This window comes from Carcharhinus amblyrhynchos, chromosome 31, assembly GCF_965287045.1.
Source record: "Carcharhinus amblyrhynchos chromosome 31, sCarAmb.v2.hapA, whole genome shotgun sequence".
Classification (NCBI taxonomy): domain Eukaryota; kingdom Metazoa; phylum Chordata; class Chondrichthyes; order Carcharhiniformes; family Carcharhinidae; genus Carcharhinus; species Carcharhinus amblyrhynchos.
This window is the reverse complement of record NC_137354.1, coordinates 20,541,962-20,569,517: the sequence shown is the minus strand read 5'-3', so window position 1 is coordinate 20,569,517 and position 27,556 is coordinate 20,541,962. Positions and strand designations below refer to the sequence as shown.

Here is a 27,556-nt window from a genome sequence, read left to right as displayed (position 1 = left end):
GGATTCAACAAAATGGTTTGAAATGCTAATAACACGGCAGGTTTACCGCAGGAGTGATGACAATACACCAGGGAGGTCTGATGTGCAATCTTGGGTCAGATTATCTGGGCTGTGAGATGGACAGAGGGGGTCCAGGGTTTCTAACCACGATACTGGAAGCACAAAGAATGGCTGCCATGTGAAAACAGAACCAGGCACGGGGAAAGGTCTGCCCACATTCACAATCAAAGATCACATGAACGATGGTAAAGTGGTTAACAAGCACTTCCCTGAAGCAGCAGCAGCAGCAGCAGCAGCAATCAGGAGCTTGCTCATAAGTAATAGTAGGTTTAATGGCAACATTTCTAAGTGACTACTCCTGTTGCAAAGCAAAAGAGCAGAGATCAGACTGAGGGGCAGAGGTTGCTGATGCAAAGGAGGCAGGGAATAGATAAATTAATGCCAGTGACAGTCACACCGGAAAAAAAAACAGGTAAAGAAACACAGGCACTTGGTGAATTTAAGCATGATCTGAAACATTAACTCTGAATGGGATGTTCCAGTCCTGCTCAGTGTCTACAAATAGAAACCTGTGAGCAGGAAACCTCCCAGATCTACATGGAGGTGGGTAACAGATAGACGTAGCACTTTCACTTCATCCAATGTAATTGCTCAAGAGCAGGGTTAAATTTGGCAGTGTGTCCACTTTTGGTCTCCTTATTTCGGAAGGATGTGGTAACTTTGGAGGCTGTTCAGAGAAGGTTCATGAGATTGATTCCAGGAATAAAAGGGTGAGATTAAACAGTTTGGGTTTATACTCGCTGGTGTTTAGAAGGATGAGAGGGGATCAAAGTATATAAAAGAGATCGATAAAGTAAATATAGACCAAATGTTTCCTCTTATGGGGCAATCCAGAACAAGAGGTCACAGGTATAGGTTGAGAGGCAGTAGATTTAAATCTGAGATGAGGAGGAACTACTTCTCGCAGAGGGTGGTAAATCGGTGGAACTCACTGCTCCATAGCACGGAGTCTGAATCGTTGTTTTATTCTAACAATATTTCTGAACACAGCATATTAACCAAATCTTCTGCATATGTAGTAATGCCACAATCACAAATAATTGCTTGGTGATTAACTGTGACACTCATAATAGGACCCGGGAGCATGTATGGTCCACCTCCCTTTCAGCTGGAGCAGCTAACAAGCTTGCAGCTTCGTGGCTGTGGGCTGTTACAAGGTTAGGATTCAGTCTGCTCTCCCAGTTCTCACATTTGAGACAAAAGAATGTAATTTGCAAGATGGAAAGGGCGCTACACAATAAAATTGTTGGTCCATTGCTTCCTCAGAGCTAATGCTCGTTCCCCATTTGGCCAGTGCCCACAACTGAAAGGACAGAAATTGTCTAAAGAACTGTAGCGGCGGATGTCTCTGTTGCACCACACAGCAGGACAGTGCACACCAGCATCCGAGAGTGCCCCTCAACAATCACTTTTTGCAGGAGTGATACTATTTCACTTGCAAACACAATTACAATTTGTTACAACACATTGGTCTGCCATCTCTTGGTAATGTTATGCAATTACAGATCCAGCTCTTATCATTTAAACTGCCAATGGGCAATCTAGGCTGGTGAATGGCTGCATGAGCGGCCGTCCTTCATCTCAGTGAGCCGCAAGATTCAAATTGGCTTTGTTCACTAAACATGATCCTACTATCAATATTAAATATATGCCAAAGATTGTATAATGAATTATAGAAAATGCTTTATCGTGTGCACATTAATATAACTTTCATCAACTTCAAAATGGTAAAAACACTTTGGATGCAAAGAGACAGCACAGCTCTCGCAATCAACGTTGTGTGCAATTAGTGCACATCTCTCTTTATTTGACTTCAGGCATGTTGGTAGGAAAAAATACATGGATGGAAATCATCAGAACATAGTAGCACTGGCACATGGGCAACGGTCAGCACAATGTCTCGTGGGCCACCCTCAGAACCAGACGGGCTGCAGATAGTCCACCATTGACTTAAACTCCATGAGCAGCCCGTACCAGGAATATGGTGTTAATCATCTGGCATTGCCAAAGGAGTTGATTCGGAAGATGCTACTTTTAATGAGTGTCTTGGGCAGTTCAATAAACACCTCACCTGGATTTACCCATCACTAATTTCTGCCAAAAGTCTGTTCTTTCAGCGTTTCCATCACCTGTTTGTTCTTTGTTGAATTGTAATTTAGGGGAGCTTGCCATATAAATGTGTAAACTGTGCAGCTTGTGGATGAGGAAGAGGGACAATATGATTGGGGTTACCTTAAGTTTAACAGTGTTTTTTTTTGCATTCTTTTATGGAATGTGATCATTGCTGGCAAGGCTGGTACTTGTTGCCCAACCCTAATTGCGCTCGAGAAGACTGTGGTGACCCACTTTCTTGAACTGTTAATGTTGCTATTAAGAAGGGAATTCCAAGAATGTGATCCAGCAATAGCAATATATTCCAAGTCAGATGCTGCGCGACTTGCATGGGAACCTGCAGGTGGTGGTGTTCCCATGTATCTGCTGCCCTTGTCCTTCTAGGTGATGGAGATTGCCATTTAGAAGGTGCAGTGGAAGGAGCTTGGTAAGCATTGCAGCCAGGGTCGGTGCTGGGGCCTCAGCTATTTACCATTTATATAGATGATCTGGAGGAGGGAACTGAGTGCAGGGTGTTGAAATTTGCTGATGACACCAAGATTGGGGGAAAGGCAAATTGTGCGGAGGGTGTGGAGAGTCTGCAGAAGGATCTAGATAGGCTGGGCGAATGGGCCAGGAAATGGCAAATGGAATTTAATGTTGGCAAGTGTGAGGTGGTCCACTTTGGTAGGAAGAATGGTAGGAAGGACTATTACTTACGGGGCGAAAAACTGCAGCAGGCGACGGTGCAGAGGGACCTCGGGGTCCTTGTGCATGAGTCGCAAAAACCCAGCTTGCAGGTGCAGCAGGTGGTTAGGAAGGCGAATGGGATGCTGGCCTTCATAGCGAGGGGGATTGAATATAAAAGTAGGGAGGTCTTGCTGCAGCTGTATAGGGCATTGGTGAGGCCGCAGCTAGAGTACTGTGTGCAGTTTTGGGCGCCGCACCTGCGCAAGGATATTTTGGCCCTGGAGGGAGTGCAGAGGAGGTTTACTAGGCTGATACTGGAGTTGAGGGGGTTGAGCTATGAGGAGAGGCTGAATAAACTAGGCTTGTACTCGTTAGAGTTTAGAAGAATGAGGGGAGATCTCATTGAGACGTATAAGATGATGAATGGGATGGATAGGATAGAGGTGGAGAGACTCTTCCCGCTCAAAAAAGACAGTAGGACTAGGGGGCACAGCCTCAAGATAAAGGGGAGGCGGTTTAGAACGGAGTTGAGGAGGAACTTCTTCACTCAAAGGGTGGTGAATCTCTGGAATTCTCTGCCCGTTGAAGTGGTGGAGGCTGCCTCGCTAAATATTTTTAAGAAGCGGGTTGATGGGTTCTTGATAAGAGAGGGGATTAAGGGTTATGGGGAGAGGGCGGGAAAGTGGAACTGAGCCACGACAGATCAGCCATGATCTTATTGAATGGCGGGGCAGGCTTGAAGGGCTAGATGGCCTACTCCTGCTCCTATTTCTTATGTTCTTATGTACATGGTATAATCCTGCTGTTGATGTGCATCAGTGGTGAAGAGAGTGAATTTTAAGATGGTGCCACAATCAAGCAGGCTGTGTTGTTCTGGATGGTGTCAAGCTTCAAGTGTTATGGAGTTGCACACATCCAGGCAAGCGTATTTCATCACACTCCTGACTTTGCAGATGGTGGACAGGCTTTGGAAGCGAGTTATCACCGCAGGATTCCTCGTCTCTGACGTGCTCTTGTAGCTACAGTATTTGCATAGCTAGTCCAGTTCAGTTTCTGGTTAACACTAAATCCCAGGATATTGACAGTGGCGGATTCAGCAATGGTAATGCCAAGTTTTGTAAATACTCATCTGGCATTACCTTTGCATAGATGGCAAGCTCATCCTCAACTCATGAGTTTCACAAAATTGTGAACTTGCACATAATTCCCTATTAAAAAACACATTGTAAAGTTGGTATTCAAAAGTACAGCAACCTTTTTAAATGAGGCTCAACCTTTCCATCCCAGAAGGGAACAAGTCTAAACTATCAAGTCTCAAGAGTTAGGGCTATTGTTAAAATTTAAAACAATTTATTTTCTTGCTTCTCCTATCTCGATGTCAGGGTGGCACAGTGGTTAGCACTGCTACCTTACAGCACCAGGGACCCACGTTTGATTTCCAGTTTGGGTCACTGCCTGTGTGGAGTTTGCATGTTCTCCCCATGTCTGCATGGATTTCCTCCAGGTTCTCCAATTTCCTCCCACAGCCCAAACATGTGCAGGCTAGGTGGATTGGTCATGCTAAATTGCTGCTTGTGACAAAGGAACTAGCTAGGGTAAATACATGGGGATGTGGGGATAGGGCTTGGGTGGGATAGTGGTCAGTGCTGACATGATGGGTTGAATGGCCTCCTTCTGCACCATAGGGAGACTATGATCTCCGCTGCATCTGTTTTCATTCCAAGTCACTATATTTCCCCCATTCTCAATCCTCAACTCTTAAGGTCCCAGATGCTTTGTTACACCTGCTGTGCCATTATCAGCTCACACCTCCAGCAATTTACAAGACAAAGATTTTTATGCCGCAGAGTCAGGGAAAATGGTGAAAGGACACTCACCACTCCAACACAATGAACTGCTGTTACTTTATAGATCACTGCAATGTATAAACGTACTTCCTCTCACCCTCAGAGGCAATAGAGATAAAAATAAAGAAAACGCAGAACGTGATATACAACACAGCCAAAAATCCGATATTATTCCTCAAATTTGTGACAATTTTCATGGTTATGGGCTGAAAGAGAATATATGAAAATTGAGTCACATGTGAAATTGCAGAAGTGATATTCAAAAATGAAACTGTAACAGTGAATTCATGTTCTGAAAGTCAAGTTTAACTCTTAAGCCCTATTTGCAAATATCGGATTGTCTATCACGAACTGTGTTCACAATGCCTGAGTTTTCTTCAATTAACTTTAACAGGTCAGGGAGAATTCCAAAATCAAGAATGTGCTTGCAGACTCTCATTTGGATTTGACAAAATGGTTTGAAATGCTAATAACACGGCAGGTTTACCACAGGAGTGATGACAATATACCACAGAAGCCTGACATGCAATCTTGGGTCAGATTATCTGGGCCATGTGGTGGACTGAGAGGAACCAGAGTTTCTAACCATGACTGCTGAGAATGCCTGTCATACGAAAACAGGACCATGGGGAAAAGGTCTATACAAACACACACACACACACACACATACACACACACACACACACACAGTCACAGGTCACATGAACAACAGTAAAGTGGTTAACAAGCACTTCCCTCAAGTAGCAGCAGCAATTAGGAGCTTGCTCATAAGCAATAATAGGTTTAATGGCAACATTTCTAGGTGACTTCTGCTGTTGCAAAGCAGAAGAGCAGAGATCAGATGAGGGGCAGAGGCTGCAGATGAGAAGGAGGTGGGAAATAGATAAATTAATGCCAGTGAATATAAGGATGTTAGCTGGACAGTTCACTGTAAAGGCTATGAAGTTAGAATTACTGACAGAAATAATGAATGCCTGAGTAAAACTTCAGGCTTAACTGACACACAAACTAGTTGGAACAAATACAATACTATTTGTTTTAAAAGTAATAAACTGATACAGGAAAGATTGGTTGGACATAAATAGAGTAGGAACAGATGGGCTCAGCAATAGTGGAGGATGAAATTAAAGCACTCTGATTTAATACAAAGGAGAAAGAGTCGAACTATGATTCAAATGGAGTCTGATGTCAGGACAATGAGCCAATGTCCTCATGTTGCGAATTTAGTGCAAACATGCAGCTAAATGGAGGCCTTGATATCTTCTGTGCATTGAACAAGATGTTTCTTATTTCTCCAGTGCCTAAAATCAGTGACTGCTTTCCTGTGGGGAGTGGGTAGGCAGTATATGGTTGGTACAGACAGCCTCTTGGGCTTGATGAACAGGCATAGGTCATTCATTCCATGAACCTGTTACACCAATCAGTTAAATCATGATCTGCATCATCACTCCATCCATCCACCTTGGTTCTATATTCCTCAATATTCTTGACTTGCAAAAATCTATCAATCTCAGATTTAAAGTTTTGAATTCAGCTCGCTACTTCTGCTTTCTGCAGAGACCCACACTGAGCTGAGGTTCTTTTCCCCCCAACTTTCCCCTGATTGTAAAGTTGTGTCCCTTGTCCTAGACTCCTCCACTAGTGGAAACAGTTTCTCTATCTACCCTATCAATAATACCTTTACAAATCCTCAAAACTTCAGTCAATTTGAAAGTTGACATGGCCAGAAATAAACGTGAAATAGAGCAGGAACAATGCGGTTGGGGCGACTGACAAGGGGAGGACAGAGTTGGCACTGCTTAGGTTTGCACTGCCATTCCTTTTGCCATTTAAATCATACCTTCAACCCCATCAGATCTTTCCTTTTGTTTTCCCTCCACTTTACTGGCCTATGTATTCACTTAAACACTGGTATGTTTCAAACTCAGTTTCATGAAAGGCCACTGACCTAAAGTATCAACACTGGGTAGGATGTTCCAATCCTGCCTGTCACAGGCAAGGACACACTTTTGGAGCGGTCAACAAGGCAATGTGGAACACAAATTAAATGATGTTTCTGTTTTTAATCAAGAATTCGGATGACTGAACAAAATCTACAAGTTTTAAAGAAAAATTAAGCAAGTTGGTTTTATATTACTTGTGCCTCGCTCAGCCAGCCAATTGCACAGCAGCTTTTAAAATACAAAGAACAATCTATAAAAGAATTTAATGTAAAAAGATTAACTCATCTAGAAAAATCTCCCAAATCTTGTTGGCAATGCATTTGGCTCTGATCTGTCCCTGGCCACCAACACTGATTACAAGTCTGCCACAAGCCAGATGTTCCTGTAACTTTCCCCTTGACCTCTGTTGGGTACAACCTGCAAATGCAGTTCAAGCACATTGAATGCTAGAAACTGAACTGGCTTTCAGAAAGAAGTGGACTGGAGTGAGGACTCAATTATGATGGTGGAAACGCTTTTGGTCAGCTAGGGACGGGAGGGAATAATTCTCAACCATATGGAATACTGGAAAATCCCTCCAAAGCCGATATTCCACACGTCGGCCACTCTGAAAAGTCTCCCTTCCCCCCACCTAGTGCAATCAAAATCATAGTTAACTCCCTATGCTGACAGACTTGCAAAGTTCTGTGTCTGCAATAGAAATCTGAGAGCAGGAAACCTTCCACAGATCTACATGGAGGGTGAGTAACAGGTGGACATAGTTTCCGTTGCAAAGTGCTACGTTTGAGTCTGTCATGTTATCTGTTGTAATTGCTCAAGAGTAGGGTTAAATTTGGCACTGTGTCCAGTGTTGGTCTCCTTATTCGAGAAGTATGTGGTAACACTGGAGGGAGTTCAGAGGAGGTTCACTAGATTGATTCCGGTGGAAAAAAGGTTAATGTAATGAGAAGAGATTAAACAGTTTGGTTTATACTCTTTTACATTCATGGGACACAGGCATCGCTAGGTGACCAGCTTTTATTGCCCATCTCTAGTTGTCCTTGGAGGGCAGTTGAGAGTCAATTACATTACTGTGGGTAAGGAGTCACATGTAGGTCAGGCCATCTAAGGACGGCAGATCACTTTCCTAAAGGACATTAGTGAACCAGATGGGTTTTTCCAACAATCATTACATGGTCATCAGCAGATTCTTAATTCCAGGTATTTTTTATTGAATTCAAATCCCACCATCTGCCGTGGCAGGATTCGAACCTGGGTCCCCAGAACAAAGAAAAACAAAAACAGCCCGGGAAACAGGCCCTTTGGCCCAACGAGCCCACGCGGCCATCCCAACACCACCAGTCCTCCTCTCCACCCATGACCCTTGTCTAATGTTTTATGGCCATCCACATTGAGGGAAACTAATTTAGAGACAATTTATTATTGCCAATCAGCCTAACAGCACACCTTTGGGGTGTGGGAGGAAACCAGAGCACCCGGAGAAAACTCACGCAAGCGCGGGGAGAATGCGCAAACTCCCACAGACACTGGCCCAAATCCATGTGTCTGCACAGCAATCAGTGATAGTCACTGAGCTGTCATCTTGCCCAGTATCTGGTCCAGTTTAGGCACACACTAACAACATGAAGCGCTAGGCCAATCTTGAACAACCAAGAGCAGCCCAAGTACGACCCATGCGTGTATGCCCCTCGTTGGGCACAAGAACATTAGCTAAGTTTCTGGATTAACTGTCTAGTGATAATACTACTCAGCCATTGCCTCACCTCATTAGCATTTGGAAGGATGAGAGCGGATCGAAGAGTATAAAATTTTAAAAAGGGCTGAAAAGTAAATGCGGGCCAAATGTTCCCCTTATGGGGTAATCTAGAACTAGAGGTCAGAGGTATCAGCTGAGAGGCAGTAGATTTAAAGTGGAGATGAGGAGGAACTACTTCTTGCAGAGAGTGGTAAGTTTGTGGAATTCATTACCCCACAGTGCAGTGGAGTCTGAATCATTGAATGGTTTCAAGAAGGAGATAGATATATTTCTTAAAAAAAAAGTGAAGATGGAATATGGGAACAGGTGGGGAGGTGGATTTGAGACCAGGGAGAGATCAGCGATGATCTAACCGAATAGTGAAGCAGGCTCAAAAGGCTGAATTTTCCTATTTCTGCTTCTAATTCTTATGTTCCTATTTACAACCACAGAAAAACTATTGAAACAATAGTTCTGTACACAGTATATTAACCAAATCTTCTGCGCATGTGGTAATGCTACAATCACAAATAATTATTTTGTGATTAACTGTGACACTCAATAGGACCCAGAAACATGTACGGTCCAACTCTTTCAGCCGAGCAGCTAACAAGCTTGTGGCTTCATGGCTGTGGGCTGTTACAGGGATTCAGTCTGCTCTTCCAGTTTTCACGTTTGAGACAAAAGAATGTAATTTGCAAGCAAGGTGGAAAGGTCTCTACACAATAAAGTTGTTGGTCCATTGTTTCCTCAGAGCTAATGCCTGTTCCCCATTTGGCCAGTCCCACAATTGAGGGGACAAAAATTGTCAGACGGACTGTAGCGGATGTCTCCGTTGCACCACATAGCAGGACAATGCACACCAGTGTCCGAAAGTGCCCCTCAACAATCACTTCTTGCAGAAGTGATACTATTTCACTTGCAAACGCTGCAAACACAATTACAATTTGTAACACACACTGGTCTGCCACCTCTTGGTAATCTTATGCAATTACAGATCCAGCTCCTACCACTTCAGTCAGTGATGGGCAATCTAGGCTGGCGAGTGGCCACGAGTAGCCCTCCATCTCAGTGGGCTGCAAGATTGAAATTGGCTTTGTTCACTAAACATGGTCCCATGACCAATATTAAATATACACCAAATATTGCATAATGAATTATAGAACATGCTTAATCGTGTGCATTTTTTATACAGTTACATCCAATCAAATTTGAATCAAAATCTTGACCAGCTACCCTTTTCCTCCTATGATCAAGCTGATAGGAGCAGGCATTGCACCCCTTCCAGTGCTTGATCTCATTTGCATCTTAGCCAAAAGACCTTGATGCTGATTTTAAAAAGTTGCTTCAAATGAAGTCTCAGTGTAACTTCATTGCCTTCTATCAAATGCAGGATCAAACACTAAATCTTAGCCAAAAGGTCAATCATGCGTATATGAAAATAACTTTCATCAACTTCAAAATGGCAAAAACAAAAATATTTACACTTTGGATGCAAAGGAAGTGCATGGCTCTCACAGTTGATGCGCGCAATTAGCACACACCTCTCTTCGCTTGCCTTTCTTCAAGCATGCTGGTCAGAAAGAATGCGTGGATGGCGATCAGCAGAATATAGCAGCATCGTGCAACAGTTAACACGATGTTTCGTAGACCACATTCAGAACCAGATGGGTTGCAGATTGCCCCCACTGACATAAACTGTTCAGGAGCTGCCAGTTATGCGATTATCAGCTCACACCTCCAGCAATTTACAAGACAAAGATTTTTATGCCGCAGGGTCAGGGAAAATGGTGAAAGGTCACGCACCACTCCAACACAATGAACTGCTGTTACTTTACAGATCACTGCAATATATAAACTTACTTCCTCTCACCCTCAGGCATTAGAGAACAAAAAAAATAAAATGCAGAGTGTATAATACAATACAGACAAAAGTCCAATATTATTCCTCTCATTTGTGAGAATTTTCATGGTTGTGGGCTGAAAGAGAACATATGAAAATTGAGTCATGTGAAATTGCAGAAGTGATGTTCAATAATGAAACTATAACAGTGAATTCATGTTCTGAACGTCAAGTTTAATTCTTAAGCCCTTTTTGCAAGTATCAACTGTCTATCGCAAACTGTGTTCACAATGCCTGAGTTTTCAAGTAACTCAAGCATGTGCTTGCAGATTCTCTCACCGTGGATTTGACAAAATGGTTTGAAATGCTAATAACACGGCAGATTTACTGCAGGAGTGACGACAATACACCAGGGAAGTCTAATGTGCAACCTCGGATATCTTGGGTCAGATTATCTGGGCCGTGTGGTGGACAGAGAGGGGGGGGTCAGGGTTTCTAACCATGAGGCAGTACCTATGGCTGGAACCACAAAGTATGGCTGTCACGTGAAAACAGGACCAGGCATGGGGAAAAGGTATACCCACATTCAGAATCAAAGATCACATGAATGATTGTAAAGTGTTTAACAAGCATTTCCCTGAAGCAGCAGCAATCAGGAGCTTGCTCATAAGTAATAGTAGGTTTAATGACAACATCAACTTCTCCCGTTGCAAAGCAAAAGAGCAGAGATCAGACTGAGGGGCAGAGGCTGCAGGTACAAAGAAGATGGGAAATAATAATTTAATGCAACATGTGGCTGGTATGGAAAGCCTCTTGGGCTTGATAAACAGGCATAGGTCATTCATTCCATGAACCTGTTACACCAGTCAGTTAAATCATGATCTGTATCATAACTCCATCCATCCACCTTGGCTCTATATTCCTCAATACCCTTGGTTTGCAAAAATCTATCAATCTCAGATTTAAAATTTTGAATTCAGCTCGCTACTTCTGCTTTCTGCAGAGATCCACACTGCGCAGAGGTTTTTCCCCAACTTTCCCCTGATTGTAAAGTTGTGTCCCTTGTTCTGGACTCCTCCAGTAGTGGAAACAGTTTCTCTATCTACCCTATCAATAATACTTTACGAATCCTAAAAACGTCCAGTCAATAAATATATGAAGTAGGGTAGGAACAATGTGGCTGGGGTGATTGACAAGGGAAGGACAGAGTTGGCACTGTTTCAGCTTGCACTGCCATTCCTTTTACATTGAAATCATACCTTACACCCCATCAGATCTTTCCTTTTGTTTTCCCTCCACTTCCTTGGCTTATATATTCACTTAAACACTGATATGTCTCAAACTCAGAATTTGACGAAAGGTCATTGACCTGAAACATTAACTCTGGGTAGAATGTTCCAGTCTGGCCTGTCATGGGCAAAGACACAGATTTGGACAGCGGCCAAAATTTAATTGACTTTTGGCTGTACTCCAAATTCTTGCATCCTCTCCCATGCCAAAGCCCACTGCTCGTGAGACCGGAAACAGCCAGCCTCTCCCCTAAGAATCTGCCTGGCCTGTTGACTAATACCAACATAGAATTATAGAATTTCTACAGTGCAGAAGAGGATAGTTGACCCATCAAGTCTGCACTGACTCTCCAACAGAGTACCTTACACAGTGGTTAACACTGCTGACTCAACGCCAGGAACTTGGGTTCGATTCCTGGCTTGGGTCACTGTCTGTCGGTAGTATGCATGTCCTCCTTGTATCTGCTTGGGTTGCCTCCAGGTACTCCAGTTTCCTCCCACAATCTTAAAGATGTGCTGGTTAGGTGCAATGGCTATGCTAAATTCTTCCTCAGTGTACTCGCACAGGCACTGGAGTGTGGTGACCAGGGGGATTTTCACAGTAACTTCATTGCAGCGTTAATGTAAGTTTATTTGTAATAAATACATTTTAAACTTAAACTCTTCCCAGACCCACTCCCCTACCCTATCCCTGTAACGTCACACATTTAATTACGGCTAATCCATCTAAGCTACATATCTTGGGTCACTAAGGAGCAATGTACCTAATCTGCACATTTTTGGACTTCTTTTTTCATTTCAGATTTTTTTAAATTGAAGACTTTGAGCGCCTGCAGTATTTTGACAAAGAATTAACTGGGTTCCACAGAGTTTAAGATCTAAGAAGGCCACATGTTAATGTAATAATGGGCAACTTTCTACCACTACTAAAGCAAATAGCCTGATGGAAGTGACAACAAGATCCAAATTAGAATGACAATGATTCAAGGTTGCTTCCAGGCACAGAACATCCCAAAAGAGAACATGCATCCGGACCTGCTTCTTGCAAGTAAGAAAGACAAAATAATGTAGAAAAAGAAATTCAAGAAACAAGTGAATTGCCTGCGGACATCATTACAATCAGTGCTGGTGAGTAACAAGGCAGAAATATAGTTTCTGTCAGAAATTTAATTTCTGTCAGGCAAACATTGACAAAGTAAAAGAAACCTAGTGGGCTGCATTGCTAAAAAAAGCCTGATTAATGAAAAGCATTGCATTTCCAAAGTTATATTAAATATCAAGGCACAGTTTGCACAAGAAAAGTCATCTAGACAACTCGTACAAGGTGAAGGGTAGGTGTGGGGTAAGAGTGGTACCATGGGAGAAAAACAGCTATATAACTATGTTTAAAGTAAAAAATGTGAAAGGGATCTCTAAAGAGCTACACATCAAAATGCATTAATCAATAAAAACAAGTAGAAAATTGGTTAATGAGGAAGTCACAACTAAAAGGAAAAGTGAGATTGGGTACTAAGAAAGGTAATTTATTCATAATCATACTGAAGATAGCTATTTAGCCCATTATGTGGTCTCCTCGAAATTGGAGAGACCAAATATAGACTGGGTGATCACTTTCCTGAGCACCTCTGGTCTGTGAGCAATCAGGACCCTGACCTTCCTGTTGCTCACCATTTTAACACACGATCCTGCTCCCATGCCCATGTCTGCCCTTGGCCTGCTGCAATGTTCCAGTGACGCTCAACGCAATCTGGAGGAACAGCATCTCACCTTCTGGCTCGGCACATTACAGCCTTCCAGTCTCAACATTGAATTCAACAACTTCAGATGATTTGCTCCACCCCACCGCAACCCCTTTGTTTTCGCTTTATTTATTTTTAATTGCTCTCCACCTTTTATTTCTTTATTTTTCTTTTCCTTCCCCCTACTCTGTCCCCAAATTTTATCCCCCTTCTCTCAATTTTACATCTCTCTCTCTCATCTTCATCTGTCACAGTTTACCCTCTGATTTCAGCTTCTCTGCCGTTTGGCCATTCATTCCTCCTATTCTCTCTGCCATCAGCAGCCTTTCCCCTTGTTTTTGTGGCTATGACTCATGTTTCATTCCATCACCCTGCAGTATAAATACCTCCCATTTTCTATGCCTTTTAGCTTTGACAAAGGGTCATCTGAACTCGAAACATCAGCTTTTTTCTCTTTACAGATGCTGCCAGACCTGCTGAGATTTTCCAGCATTTTCTCTTGTAGTTCCAGATTTCAGCGGTTAGCACTGCTGCCTCAACGCCAGGGACCCAGGTTCAGTTCCAGCCTCGGGGTCACTGTCTGCTTGGAGTTTTCACGTTTTCTGTGCCTGCATGGGTTTCCTCCCACAATCCAAAGATGTACGGGTCAGGTTAATTGGCCATGCTAAATTGCCAGTGTCGATGAGGGGGGACTTGCAGGGTAAATACATGAAGCTCCAGGGAAAGGGGCTGGGTAGGATTGTGGGCAGTGTAGGCTCAATGGGCTGAATGGCTCCCTTCTGCACTATAGAGATTCTATGGTTATTTGCAACATTTTCTCATTTGATTTCAGATTCCAGCATCTGCAGTATTTTGCTTTTAGCCCATTATGTAAGTTATCTGAAATAACTATCAAAGTCCTATTCCTTTCAAGTTCTAAATATTTACCACATTTTATCTGAAAATTTATCATGGATTCTGCTTTCACTCCTTGTTCTGGCTGGGCTCTGTGCGTCCTAACAATCCTCTGCATTTAAAAAAATCTCCCCTTTCCCTCCTTTGTTGTTCGGCTAATAATCAAAGTTTATGATCTTATTTACTGATTCATGGAAATCTACTAATCTTAATTGGAAATCTGAAACCTCTTAACGTCCTCTGTTTTAACGAAGGGAACCCCCTGTTTGCAAATCTTCAAAATCCTCTATGGCCTTGAGATCTTTCCCAAGATGGGGCATCAAAAATTAGATGCAATATTTGACTGTAGGCTAACCAAGGAGTTTGTCGAATTTGAAGAAAATTAAACCCATTTGATCTGAGTGTTATGGGCGCGTTCCTTTCGTAGCCTTCTGTCTCAAGAGATAATAGTTTATGTCTTGGTGGTCAACTCTGTTAGACAAACGTGACCCACATACTTGGCAGTCTGTCATTCATGCTGCAGGTGAGGACAGTGGGCTGAGATGGTGCAGGATTCAATGGTCTCTCTCCTTTCTCAGTGGGTGAGTCAGGATTTTTTCTAACAGAAAGGCTATAGATTGGGGTGTACAGCCATGCACACGCTGTAGCCAACTCAAGCAGATTGTGTGCTCCACCTTGATGTTCCTAAGTTCAGGTTACCACGTGCTGAAGTGGAAAACTGACTCCAAACAGAGGAAATTTATGGAGGCACTGATTAGAACAATAAAAGAAACAGTGTGTGCTGCAGAGGTTCTGCAAGGCTAAAGTCAGCACAGTAGCAAAACTGAAAAGGGGGAACAAATCTGACCATCAAATGGCACATTAGTGAACTGACAATATTCCTCAAACTAAATGAGACTTGAACCCCACCACAGTGGGTAAGCAGCAGATGCAAATGTAGAAATGGCTTTCAAACGAAATACACAGCTCACTGTGGACCAATCAAAACTGGTTTCCGTTTCATTGGAATAAGTTCTTACCTTTTGTTATAATTACCTTGAATTAATCAAGCATTGTGGAAATGAAAAATTACAATTGATATTCATTTACAGGATGTGGGTGTCACTGGCTTGTCCAGTGCTCATTGTCCATCCTAATGGCCTTGAGAAGGCGGTGGGGGTGAGCTGCCTTCTTGATGCTAGTCACTTGTGTAGGTACAGCCATAGCACTGTTAGGGAGGGAGTTCCAGAATTTTGACTCAGCAACAGTGAAGGAATAGCCAATATATTTCCAAGTCAGGATGGGGAGTGACTTGGAGAGGGATCTCCATGTGGTGGTGTTCCCGTGCATCTGCTGCCCTTGCCCTTCTAGATGGTAGCTGTTGTGGGTTGGAAGGTGCATCTAAGGAACCTTGAGTTCCTGCAGTGTATCTTACAGACGGTGCAGACATTGTTACCACTGTGCCTCATGGTGGGTGGTGGTGGTGGGGGGAGGGGGTGGAGGGAAAGGTGAATGTTTCTGGATGGGGTGTGTGCTGCTATGTCCTGAATGGTGTCAAATTTCTTGAGTATTATTAAAGCTACACCCATGCAGGCAAGTGGAGAGGAGGCAGCCGAGATAGATCAATCACTTGACACTTCTGGCTGAAGATTATTGCAAAAACTTCACCCTGATCTTTTGCACAGGTGCGCTGGGCTCCTCCATCATTGAGAAAGGGGGTATTGGTGGAGTCTCCTTCTCCAGTGAGTTGTTTAGTTGTCCACCAGCATTCACCACTGAATGCAGCAGGAATACAGAGATTAGATCTGATCTGTTAGTTGTGGAATTGCTTAGCTCTGTCTCTTACTTGTTGTTTATACTGTTTGGCATTCAAGAGGAAGGTAGCCACACTTGAGCTACATTCAAGTGTAGCTTCACCAGGTTGACCCTCCTGGCATGTTCTCCTGCCCGGTTTGCTGAACTAGGATTGATCCCATGGCTTGGTGCTAATGGTAAAGTGGGGGATATCCCAGGTCATGAGATCATGTTGAAGAGTACAATGCTGCTGCTGATGGCCCACAATGCCTCATGGCTGCCCAGTCTCCAGTTGCTAGATCTGTTTGAAGTCTATCCCATTTAGCATGGCAGTTGTGCCACACAGTATGATGGAGTGTTTCCTCATCGTGAAGATGAGACTTTAACTATAAAAGGACTGTGCAGTGATTACTCCTATCAATACTGTCACAGACAGTTGTGGCAGGTAGGTTGGTGAAGGAGAGATCAAGCATGTTTTTTCCTCTTGTTGGTTCCCTCACTGCCTGCTGCAGACCCAGTCGAGCAACTATGTCCTTTAGGACTCAGTTACCTCGGTCTGCATGGCGCTACCTATCTAACAGCCTGAAACTGTTAATTTCTACTGATACTTTCCCTTCTTTTCTTTCCTCCACACCTTATTGCCCACCTTAGGCCCTGCAATTTCCTGGTTGGAATTGAATTGAACTTCAGAATCTGGAAATCTGAACTGTAAAATCCACATCCAATTCCATTAAATAACCATCCGTCTTACACAAATAAGGATTTTCATAGAACCACAGAATCATGCAATACAGAAGAAGTCCTTCAACCCATTGAGTCTGCGCCAAAATGCGAGAAACACCTGAACTCCCATCTAAAAACACTTGGCCCATACCTTAAGTGTTATGATGTGCCAAGTGCTCATCCAGGTACTTTTAAAATTTTCTAGAACATAATCTAATTGAATTGAATCGGGGTGATGTATGCATTGAACCACCTGGCATGCCATTCAACTTCCTTCATGCACTCACCTGGTGTCCCATCGTGGTGGCAAAGGTATCGGCAATCCAGGACATCTCTCTCTCACCTGTGCTCATGTCAGGGGCCGGCACATCAATACCAGGTCCTAGGAAGGCAAAGGAAGATTTGAATCTCTCTTAAAACATTTTGACTCTTCACATGAATATAGTGAGCCTGTTAACAACATAAATTCTAACCCGTGTATCCCACTCCATAGAATCCCTACAGTGCAGAAGATGGCCATTTTGTCCATCAAGTCTGCACTGACCAAATTCCATTCAGGCCCTATCCCCGCAACCCCAGGTATTTACCCTGCTAATCCCCCTACACAAAGGGGCAATTTAGCATGGCCACTCAATCTAACCTACACATTTTTGGACTGTGGGAGGAAACACCTAGACACGGGGAGAACGTGCAAACTCCACACAGACAGTGAGCCAAGGTCAGATTCGAAACTGAATCCCTGGCGCTGTGAAGCAGCAGTGCTAACCACTGTGCCACCCACTCCTGTATCTTCACTGAGCAGCCCAGCCCAGCCTCTGATAGACACGGGCTCCTGTACTTGAAGGAAGCCACGTGGGATTGAAGTTTTCACTTTTGAGTGTTATTAATAATTTCTCCTCCTTCAGTAACAACAATTCTAGCTGACTAAATGGGATACCAACGACTGTTATACTCTTTAGATTGCTGGGAGAGAAGACAAGAAAATCCAACCACTTTCCTGAAGCTCACATTTTCATTGAGCTTCAAGCAGACCCCTCGTAATCGTGCAATGATAAAACTTGGCTTCCAATTACTTTTTGCATTCGCTCATAAGGATTCTATGATTCTAAATCACTGTCTGATAATACTCCTGAAGAACTTTGGGATATTTAAATAAATAAACGGTGGCATAGTGGTTAGCACTGCTGCCTCGCAGCTTGACTGATCACGGCTTGGGTCACTGTCAGTATGGAGTTTGCACGTTCAACCCGTGTCTGCGTGGGTTTCCTCCGGGTGCTCCAGTTTCCTCCCACAGTCCAAAAATTTGCAGATTTGGTGGATTGCTCATGCTAAATTGTCCCTTAGTGTCAGGGTTGATATGTGGGGTTACAGCAATGGAACCTGGATGGAATTGTTGTCGGTGCAGACTTAAGAGGGCTGAAAGTCCATTGTAGGAATTCTATGATTTTGATGGGGCACCACTGTAAACTTCAGATGTCACACAGCTGGACAAAATTCATTTAGCTCCATACTCAATCCCCGAACAAAGCAGGTGAGTCAGTGTTTGGTTTGCTGCAGACAGCAGCGTTTGTATTAACATGTGTACTTGCCTTCTTGATGTTAGGCCAGAAAGACACAGGAGTGTGCATAAATATTGAGAAATAGGCAACTCTTTACACTGGTTTAAGCTAAACAGGCAACACTTATAATCTCATAAATCTACATTCATTGGGCTGAGACGTACACATATACTTACACACAGGTGAAGTGTACACAGGGAAAAGAAAAAGAATTTTTAAAACATTTGTTTTAGTGATACCCTCAACCCAGCATTTATTGTCCAACTTCTAGTTGCCTTCAGGCATTCTGAGTCAACCATTTGGTGTGGACTGGAGTCAAATATAGGCCAAAATAGGTCGGGACGACCCTTGTCCGAAGGGTATCCATGAACCATTCTGATTTATTTTTCCTTGATCTCTGGGTTGCTAGACCAGCATTTACAATTATTAGAACTTAACAGTTCCAAATTGGAAAAGGCACAAGTCAAGGTCAACCAGGGCATGATTAGGCAGCATTCACTGTGATCACATAGCTTCCATAGAATTGGATATAAAGACTGCCCTAAGGCACAGCACCAAGCACTGTTGATTCATAGCACCAGGCACCCAGGTTCAATTCTGGCCTCAGGTCACTGTCTGTATGGAGTTTGCATGTTCTCCCCATGTCTGTGTGGGCTTCCTCTGGGCACTCCGGTTTCCTCCCATAGTCCAAGGATATGCCGGTTAGGTTGACTGGCCATGCCAAATTGACCCTTAGTGTCAGGAGGATTAGCAGGGTAAATATATGCGGTTACAGGAACAAGGCCTGGGTGGGATTGTGGTCAGTGCAGACTTGATGGGTTGAATGGTCTCCTTCTGCACTGTAGGATTCTATGATTCTATAAAATTAAGAATGAAGGCACTTCGGATGTGGTTGTTAAACTTGCTGAATGCACAAAGATAGGTAGAAAAATAAGATGCAAACAGGACACTGGAGGTTACAAAGAGATATAGATAGGTTAAGCAAGTAGGCTAAGATCTTGCAAATGGAGTATAATATGGGAAAATTGACCATTTTGTCTGGGCGAATAAAAAAAAATTATCTAAATGGTGAGAGATTACAGAGCTCACCGCTAAGATAATAATTCCAAATCTTGGTTCACTGCAGCCAGATTGCAAAATCCTGCCGATATGAACTGTGATAAGATTCCAACCGAAACACTTTAGTCGTCATGGTCTACCTTACACCGCTCCTTCAGGTCTACTCTCCCTTCAACACAAGAAATTCCAAGCCTAACTATCGAGAGCATCTCACCCCTCGTTTCTCACGTTATTGGTGACAGATTTTTCGGTTGCTCCCTGGAACTTAAAACATCTCCACACCCAAAGCATCTTCAATAGCCCTCTTGGACACTCCCTCGTTGGTATTAGTCGAAAACACATGTAGATTTCCTTTTATTATAATGAAACAGGTTAAACAAGTTTGGGTTGTTAATCTTTCACATCAACATTCCTTATTCCATGTAGCCATTTTTTAAAGTTTATTTATGGGATGTAGTTGGCTAGGCTAGCATTTATAGCCCATCCCTAGTTAACCCTGAAGTGGTGCTGGTGACCTGCATTCTTGAATCCCTGCAACCTGTGTGTTGTGTTTACACCCACAATTCTGTAAGGGAGTTCCAGGATTTTGACCCAGCAACTATTTTAAGTCAGGATGGTGAATGACTTGGAGGGGACCTTCCAGGCGATGGTATTTCCATGTATCTGCTGCCCCTTTCTTCTATAGTGGCCGTGGGTTTGAAAGGTGCTGCCTAAGGAGCCTTGGTGAGTTCTGCAGTGCATCCTAAAGATGGTACATATGGCTGCTACTGTTTCTAGAATCCTGTCAATCAAACAGAACTGCTCTGTCCTGAATGGTGTTAAGCTTCTCAAGTATTGTTTGGGAACTACACTTACCCAGTCAAGTGGAGGGTACTCTGTCGCACGCATGACTTGTGCCTTGTAAATCATGGTGGACAGGCTTTGAGGAGTGAGGAGGTGAGTTACTCACCAAGGGAATCCTAGCTCTGACCTGCTCTTGTAGCCATAATACATATATAGCTACAAAAACAGAAAATGCTGGAAAATCTCAGCAAGTCTGACAGCATTTGTGGGGAGAGAATAGAGCCAACGAAGGGTCATCTAGAAGCGAAACAATGGTTACATTATCTCTCATTGTAGATGGCCATTGCCTGGCACCTGCGTGGATGAATGTTACTTGCCACTTGTCAGCCCAAGCCTGGATGTTGTCCAGGTCTTATTGCACTTGGACATGGAGTGCATCGTATCATATCTTTATTCCACTGTCCTTCAACTACCAATTTTCTTTTTTAATTCATTCTCAGCATTTTGTACAACCCACGTCTAGTTTCTGAAAGAATAGCCACCTTCTGTTGACACAACTGAGTGACATGCTATGCAGTCACTCAGTTGTCACCCATGTTAGGGTGGGGCTGCGGTCACATATAGGTCAGAAGTCTGGAATTGATCAAAGCATGGCTATCAGTTTAGGGCGAGGGGGTTAAAATGGAAGCAGGCAATGTTGTACAGGTGGAATTAAGATCATTGATAGGTTGAACATTGACTTAAACTGAGGACTTGTCCTCCTGATGGTAAACTGTACGTGGAGCTAAATGACTAGAGATGAAATAGTACTGAATTATGCTCAAAAGGTTTCTTTACAGTCACTCTCTGCCTCTCTTTCTCCCACCTCATTCAAAAAGATAGCACCTTTCTTTCCTTAAAGGACATGAGTCAAACATTTGATTTTGATGATAATCTGACTGCTTCACTATCACTCTTACTAAACTTTTCCAAAATTAAAAAAATATAATTCAAATTCTCAAGTAGTCATGGTGGAATTGGAGTTTGGATTCTCTGGATTATTGCTAATCCAGTGACATAATCACTAAGACACCCTAGATGCATTCTTAACCTATTCTGCAACTTTGACAATAGTTTGGTGGGGGGTTCCTCCCCGTGCTGTGAAGTTTTAGCTCCATGGCATGTCAGAGAGCAGGCGTGAGAATCCACATGACAATCCACCACCCATCTCTGATCTCAATTAAAGCCAAAAGTGGGTGAGTTAGGAGTGTCTGGCTCAGGAAATGACTCTTCCAACTTCAACCACCACAAAACGAAATCTGCCCATTTAAGGTCAAAATTCAGCCCAGGGTCTCTACATCAATCACTCTGGTAATGTAGCCCACAATCTGTCAAGCTGGCTGTGCAAAACTGAGGTCATCCTGCTCTCCATCCATTTCTCCTTATTCACATCCAGTAGAAGATTATTTATTAGTGTCACAATTGGCTTACATTAGCGCTGCAATGAAGAAAATCCCCTATATTTCCTAGTTCTCAATTCATTGTGGTATGGTCTGTTTTGATTTACTCTGCCCTAACATTTCATAAATTTAAATATCTTATCAAATCAACACTTAGCTTTTATTGGAGGGGAGGTTAAGTCATCGACATGCCTGGCAACAGATTCTGCCTAACCCACTCAGTAATTCTGTCTTTATTTCCGAGCTGCAGCATCTGTGGTATTGCGCGTTTGCCCAGTCTTTTTGTACTTTTATTTCTGCATCCCAGGGATACGCCCTCACGCTTACTTCCGTATCATTCCTACAGTACGCAACATGGGTATAATATGTTCTTGGCCTAAGGACTTACACAGACTGGCAATTATGTCTCACCTTAACTGCTACATCTCTTAAACACAGTATTCCATTAGTTTTTTTTAATAAATCATCTTACCTGTTTGGGGGCATTGCTCCTGATGTCTTGTTTACCTGAGGCACCACATCATTCTTCTCTAATAGACTATCCGGCTTTCTCCAATAGCTAACACTTTTAAAAGAAACACATACCACTTCAAGTAGCCCCAAAAATAAACCTTGTGGGATGCTTCTACATCTATCTAGACAGTTTTCAGATGGAAGCATCTGTACTGAGATATTTGCTGTCTCTGGAGAAGCAAGTCCCTCCCTAAACTTTTCTCTTGCTAGCAAATTAAGGTATTCAGCTCGCTATATAGACCATCAGTAAAATTTTCCACTTGTTCTCCACTGTGCAACTTCATTTAAAGATCCGGGCGGTCAGAAAATGGAACTGGAAGGCATTCAGATAAAACACATGCACAATTATCTGTTGGCTTAGTGTTGTTTGATTCAAGCCGCAATACAAAGGGACAGTTTCCAAAGAACAGATGAGTATTACACAAAAATATAAAATAGTTGGAAAGACTTCTGTACAAACTTACCAATAAATCCTTTTTTTGCCAGCTCAATGGTAAACCTTCTTGTAATTTTTTCCAATTCAGAATCCTGCAATAGTGGGGAAAGGGAGTCAGTCTGGGATATCCGCTGGTGCAATACAAATCACGATACAGGCCAAAACATAGCTCAATGTTGTTTAGAACTATGATTTTTATTAAGGTTCAGGTACGAACCAGCAAAACCTAGTTTTTGATGTATAACGCTGGACAAAGGCCATTCTCTTCACTTATATAATAAATTCAAAACTTAATTCAACTGAAAACACTAACAGGCAAGTGATTGCAAGCATGATACAAACATTCAAAAACATTCCAAAGTAATCAAATTATTCTGCAAACCAAAACTATAGAAAACATCAATACGATGATAATGTAGCGCGCTGTGAATCATAGAATCCTTCCTGGCAGAAGAGGCCATTCAATCCATCCAGTCTGCACCAACTCTGTGGTATCTTACCCAGGCCCTCTCCCCACCCAACCCTGCTTAACCCATTCACTGTTTAACTAAAAGATAATTAAATGAATGTCAGGGGAACAAAGAAAGAACATACAGCATTAAAAGACATCAGAAATTAGCTAACATAGGCAATACTAAATGGTTTTTGGAGACAGAATATTAAAAAGAAACTTGGATTGAGGTATCCTGGGGCATTATAAAGTATTTTACAGCCAATAATGTACTTTTTGAAGTGAAGCCACTGCTGTAATGAAGAAAAACTGGCAGCCAATTTACACACAGTACCCTTCATGAGGACTGATGAGATAATGACAAATAATCTGTTCGTGTGAAGGATTAAACTTGGCCAGGATACCAAAGAGAGTGCCCAGTTCTATTTTAAGATAGTATCATAGAATCTTTTACATCAACTTCAGAAGGCTGTCTCATCCGAAAGACAGTATATCCTCACTTCTACACTGAAGCTTCAGAATTTAACCTCGAGTCACAGCTTGACAACTTTTTCTCATTCAATCATGGGACATGGCCAGCATCTCCACATCACAGCATTTGTTGCTTATCCCCTAGCTGCCCGAGGGCAGTTGAGAGTCAGCCACATTGCTGTGGTTTTGGAGGCCAGACCAGGTAAAGGACATTAATGAACCAGATGGGTTTTTCTGACAATCGACAATGGTTTCATGGTCAGTCAATTCCTAATTCCAGATTTTTTTTTATTGAATTCAAGTCCCCGGGACATTAGCTGAGTTTGAGTGATAATACCACTAGGCAAATCCCCCTCCAGTGTTGGAGCAGGGCTATGTTTCAAATTCAGATCTTGCTGTAGGTATTCACAGAAGTTGGACCGTACCACAGCACCTCTCCTTTGTGGAGGGATTTTTTCGGAAACACACCTTTGACCACATGGTGATCAAGCAGTGGTCAGCATGTAATATCCTTGAGGCCTGAGAGAAAAGGAGATGGTGAACCCTGTTGGATGGTTCCCTGAGCAGACTGTCAGTGTCATCTGACAGAATGCCTCATCACCAGAACTCAAACAAGCACCAAAACCTGGCTTGGCTGGTGGTGAGAAGGGCACTTCCGTCAGATCCTTCAATGCATGCTCAAGGTCTCAACATCACGATGCAATGCCCTCAAAGCAGCTGCAGGAGTGATGAGGCAGTTGCACACCTTGTGGAATGTGCTTTTGCAAAGAAGATCTAGACTGAGATGCAGTGGTATTCTTTGAGGTTCATCCCCAGCAGCTCAGTGACGCAGGACTCTGTGCTCTATGGGCTGCTTCCAGGGATGCACACCAAGACAAATATCAACTGTTGCCGGAGGGTCATCAGCTCATTGAAGGACGCACTTTGGTCCACCTGAAACTTGATCTTCCAGTGTAAGGTCCAGGACTACATGCTGAGGAACGCGCTCAAGCTTGGGCCAGCCGCCACAAAGGCACAACGGGGAAAGGCCACAGTCTGAAGCCTTTCAAACGAGGCAGACCAAGGGCTCAGTAACTGTAGAATGCCCTCGGACTGCGTAACTGTGTGCTAATCTGAAAAAACAGCACACAGTGAAATGTAATCAAAGTTTATTGTTTAAAGGACTGAAATGTAATGAATGTAATGTCTTGTAAATAAGCATTGTGCAGTATTGTAAAAAAAATCTTTTTTTTGCACTTTGTAATTATCGGATGTCATTTTGCAATGGCTTGAGAGTTTTTTTATGAATAAAGTATATTTTTGAAATATAAAATCCTCTTGTTTTATGTGGGTAATTTAAGGGTTAATATATTATTAATAAACTTATTGAACCTTTGTGTTTGTCCTTTGTCCATCTTGCAAATAAGGGCACCAAGGTAAAACTTTTGAGTAAGTAAAGTGGTGGAAACTACAACAGCTACTACAAGTTTTACAGGTACAGAGTGCCCTCCAGTTTAAACCCTGACTGGCAGTATGCACATTTCTATCCCCATTTTAATGGAGGGGGTGTACCTAATCCTAGAGGCCTCCCAACAGAATGGATAGTTAATGATTACCAAAAATCGCTAGCCTTTAGAGAAATAACTTTACACTAGTCATTTTGTTTTTTCTTAAAAAACACATCAACTTAAAATTTGGACATTTGAATGCAGCTAGTCAATATCCTTTTCTTTGTTGAAAAATGGGTGAACACCCAAAATGTGGAAGGTACTGAGAGATGAAGGAGGCAACCTTGCCCAGCTAAAATAAACAACAGAGTACGAAATAAGTACTTCATTTTTATATTCTATTACAGAAAATGAGCTTTTTTCCCTATTCTGTTTTACAATTAGCTCATAATTCTGAATATATACAGATATAAAATTTTGGGTAAAATGAAAGGAAGTGCAAAAGCAAAACATGTGATGAATGTGATAAATATATGTACACATGCTAGGTGTGATACACACACACAGAGATACATTTATTTTAATATATTTGTTGCTGTTTTCTGTTACCCAGCATGCTCCAGGCATGGGCAATGCCAGTTATCACTACTGCCTCACAGCGCAAGGGACCAGAGTTCAATTTCGGCTTGGGTGACTGTCTGTGGAGTTTGCACATCCTCCCCATGGGTTTTCCCCAGATTCCCTCCCACAATCTAAAGGTGTGCAGGATAGGTTGATTGACTGTGCTAAATTGCCCCTTAGTTTTGGGGAGATTAGCAGGATAAATACATGGGATTACTTGGACGGGGCCTAGATGGGTTTGTCGTCAGTTCAGGCTCAATGGCTGAATGGCCACTTTCTGTACTGTAGATATTCTATGATTCTAAAACAAAATCAAATATGCCAGTTAATAAGACACAAGGTGAGTCTGAGTTTGCACTTTCATCCAATCATAAAGCTCCTTGGTGATTCCCTGATGGTGTTGGTGTTGAGGTCTCACAAGAGTTGTAGGACAGTGCAAATCTAGTGAATGACACCGAGGGAATGTGGTGCTGCAAAGAGGTGGGACGCTAACATCAGGCTGCTGTTAGAGACCAGTGAGTCTGACAACTATTAGTGGTTATCTGAGAACGGGAAACAAATGTTAGCATAGATTTCTGAGGGATAAGAGACATCAGCAGTCAAAAAACAGAATCAATAGATGCAATCCCAGAATTCCAGATACTACAATGTGGCAGTTGGTAAGAGTGCTGGATAGAATCATACAGCGCAGAAGATTGCCCTTTGTCCCATCAAGTCCACACTGACATTAGAAACACTTGACGTTCCACCTAATCCCATCTGCCAGCACTTGGCCCATAGCCCTGAACGTTATCATGTGCCAAGTACTCATCCAAGAACTTTTTTAAAGCATGCGAGGGAACCCATCTCTACCATCCTCCCAGGCAGCACATTCCAGACTGTCACCATCCTCTGGGTAAAAAGCTTTTCCCTCACATCCCCCCCCTAAATCTACTGCTCCTCATCTTGAGCCTATGTCCCCTCATGACACACTCTAACATAAATTTTATATTGGTCAGCAGAACAGCCGAATAGCCAGTTGTCTACTTGCTGCGAGTTGGTAGGAAGGACCGATGCTTTAAACATAATCTAATTTTCATACAGGATAACTTGATGTTGCTGCAATGCTTCCAAAATGAATTGGAAATATCCATCTTCTATGGGAGCATATATGTCAAAACCTTCAGTAATTTGAAAGCACTGTGATTTGCTTTTAACAATGTCCAGCTCGACTTGCTCAGCGTATGACATTACAGATAATTTGCACAGAGTTTAGGGCAGGCGAAGAGAAGGAAAGAAAAAAGGGAAGAATATTCCCTTCAACTGGTATCTATTGCACAGATACAACATATCCAAGCACAAGCTCTTATATTTCCAGGATTAGAATAAAGCACTAGAACCTGGATGAAGTGAAGTTGAAAGAAATCCCACAACACCCTTTTTTTTGAAGTTTAGCAGGCAGCAGCATAATATAAAAACTAGTTGCACAAATAGTAGAAAAATGGGAGTTGCTCTTGGATGGCTTGAAGAGTACAAGTGTGTGTGTGTCTTCTGAACTAAGTTCCAAAAAAATAGTGACTTACCTTCAGTAATACAAAAGGGAAAACCTCTAAATCAATGCAAGGATATCTATGACAGTTTTAATCAGCCAAGCAGGTGTGGCCTAGGATCATGTTCTAGTCGGAAGGCAGCCACTGGCTGTGTGCACGTCTGATTGACTATTCTAACATGACATCACATTATTTCTAATTAAAGTGAGCTGGATCCATGTCAATGTCAAAGCTGCTCCCAGACTGTGACAGAAATGCTATTTTTATAACCCTTTTCTATTACCTGAAACACCGAATTGTTGCTTCACACATGCTCTTCTCTTTTTGGAGGCATGGTGGGGGAGAAAGAGAAAGGAAAACAGAGGGCGGAGAGGAAATGGAGAAGTGTTTTGCAGAAGGGTGCAACATGAGATATTGCATTAGGATGATATTTTATGTTGAAGTCTTAATGAGTACTATAGCATTGCAGAAGGGTACTGTACTCAGTGGTAAAACTTGTTTCAACTTTTAAAAACACTACTCTTTTGACTACACTGCTTCAACACCTGAATACAGATTAGCCACAATTCACAATAATGCCCACTTTTCACCCCTCAATGGACAACTAAGAACAGGTCAATGTCTCTCAATTATTACAGCAC

The 27,556-nt window shown here is 42.6% G+C and overlaps 1 protein-coding gene across 1 annotated transcript in view; it reads right to left on the bottom strand.

Annotated features, from left to right (window-relative positions):
- The window catches only part of LOC145360538 (glutamate dehydrogenase, mitochondrial), a 94,620-nt gene that overhangs the window by 40,451 nt on the left and 26,613 nt on the right, over nt 1-27,556 (bottom strand). The window contains exons 4-5 of the mRNA XM_080215810.1: nt 22,445-22,508; nt 16,915-17,009 (exon numbers count right to left, since the gene is read on the bottom strand). Of these exons, the coding sequence (XP_080071936.1) occupies nt 16,915-17,009; nt 22,445-22,508 (159 nt within the window). The remainder of the gene's footprint in view (nt 1-16,914; nt 17,010-22,444; nt 22,509-27,556) is intronic.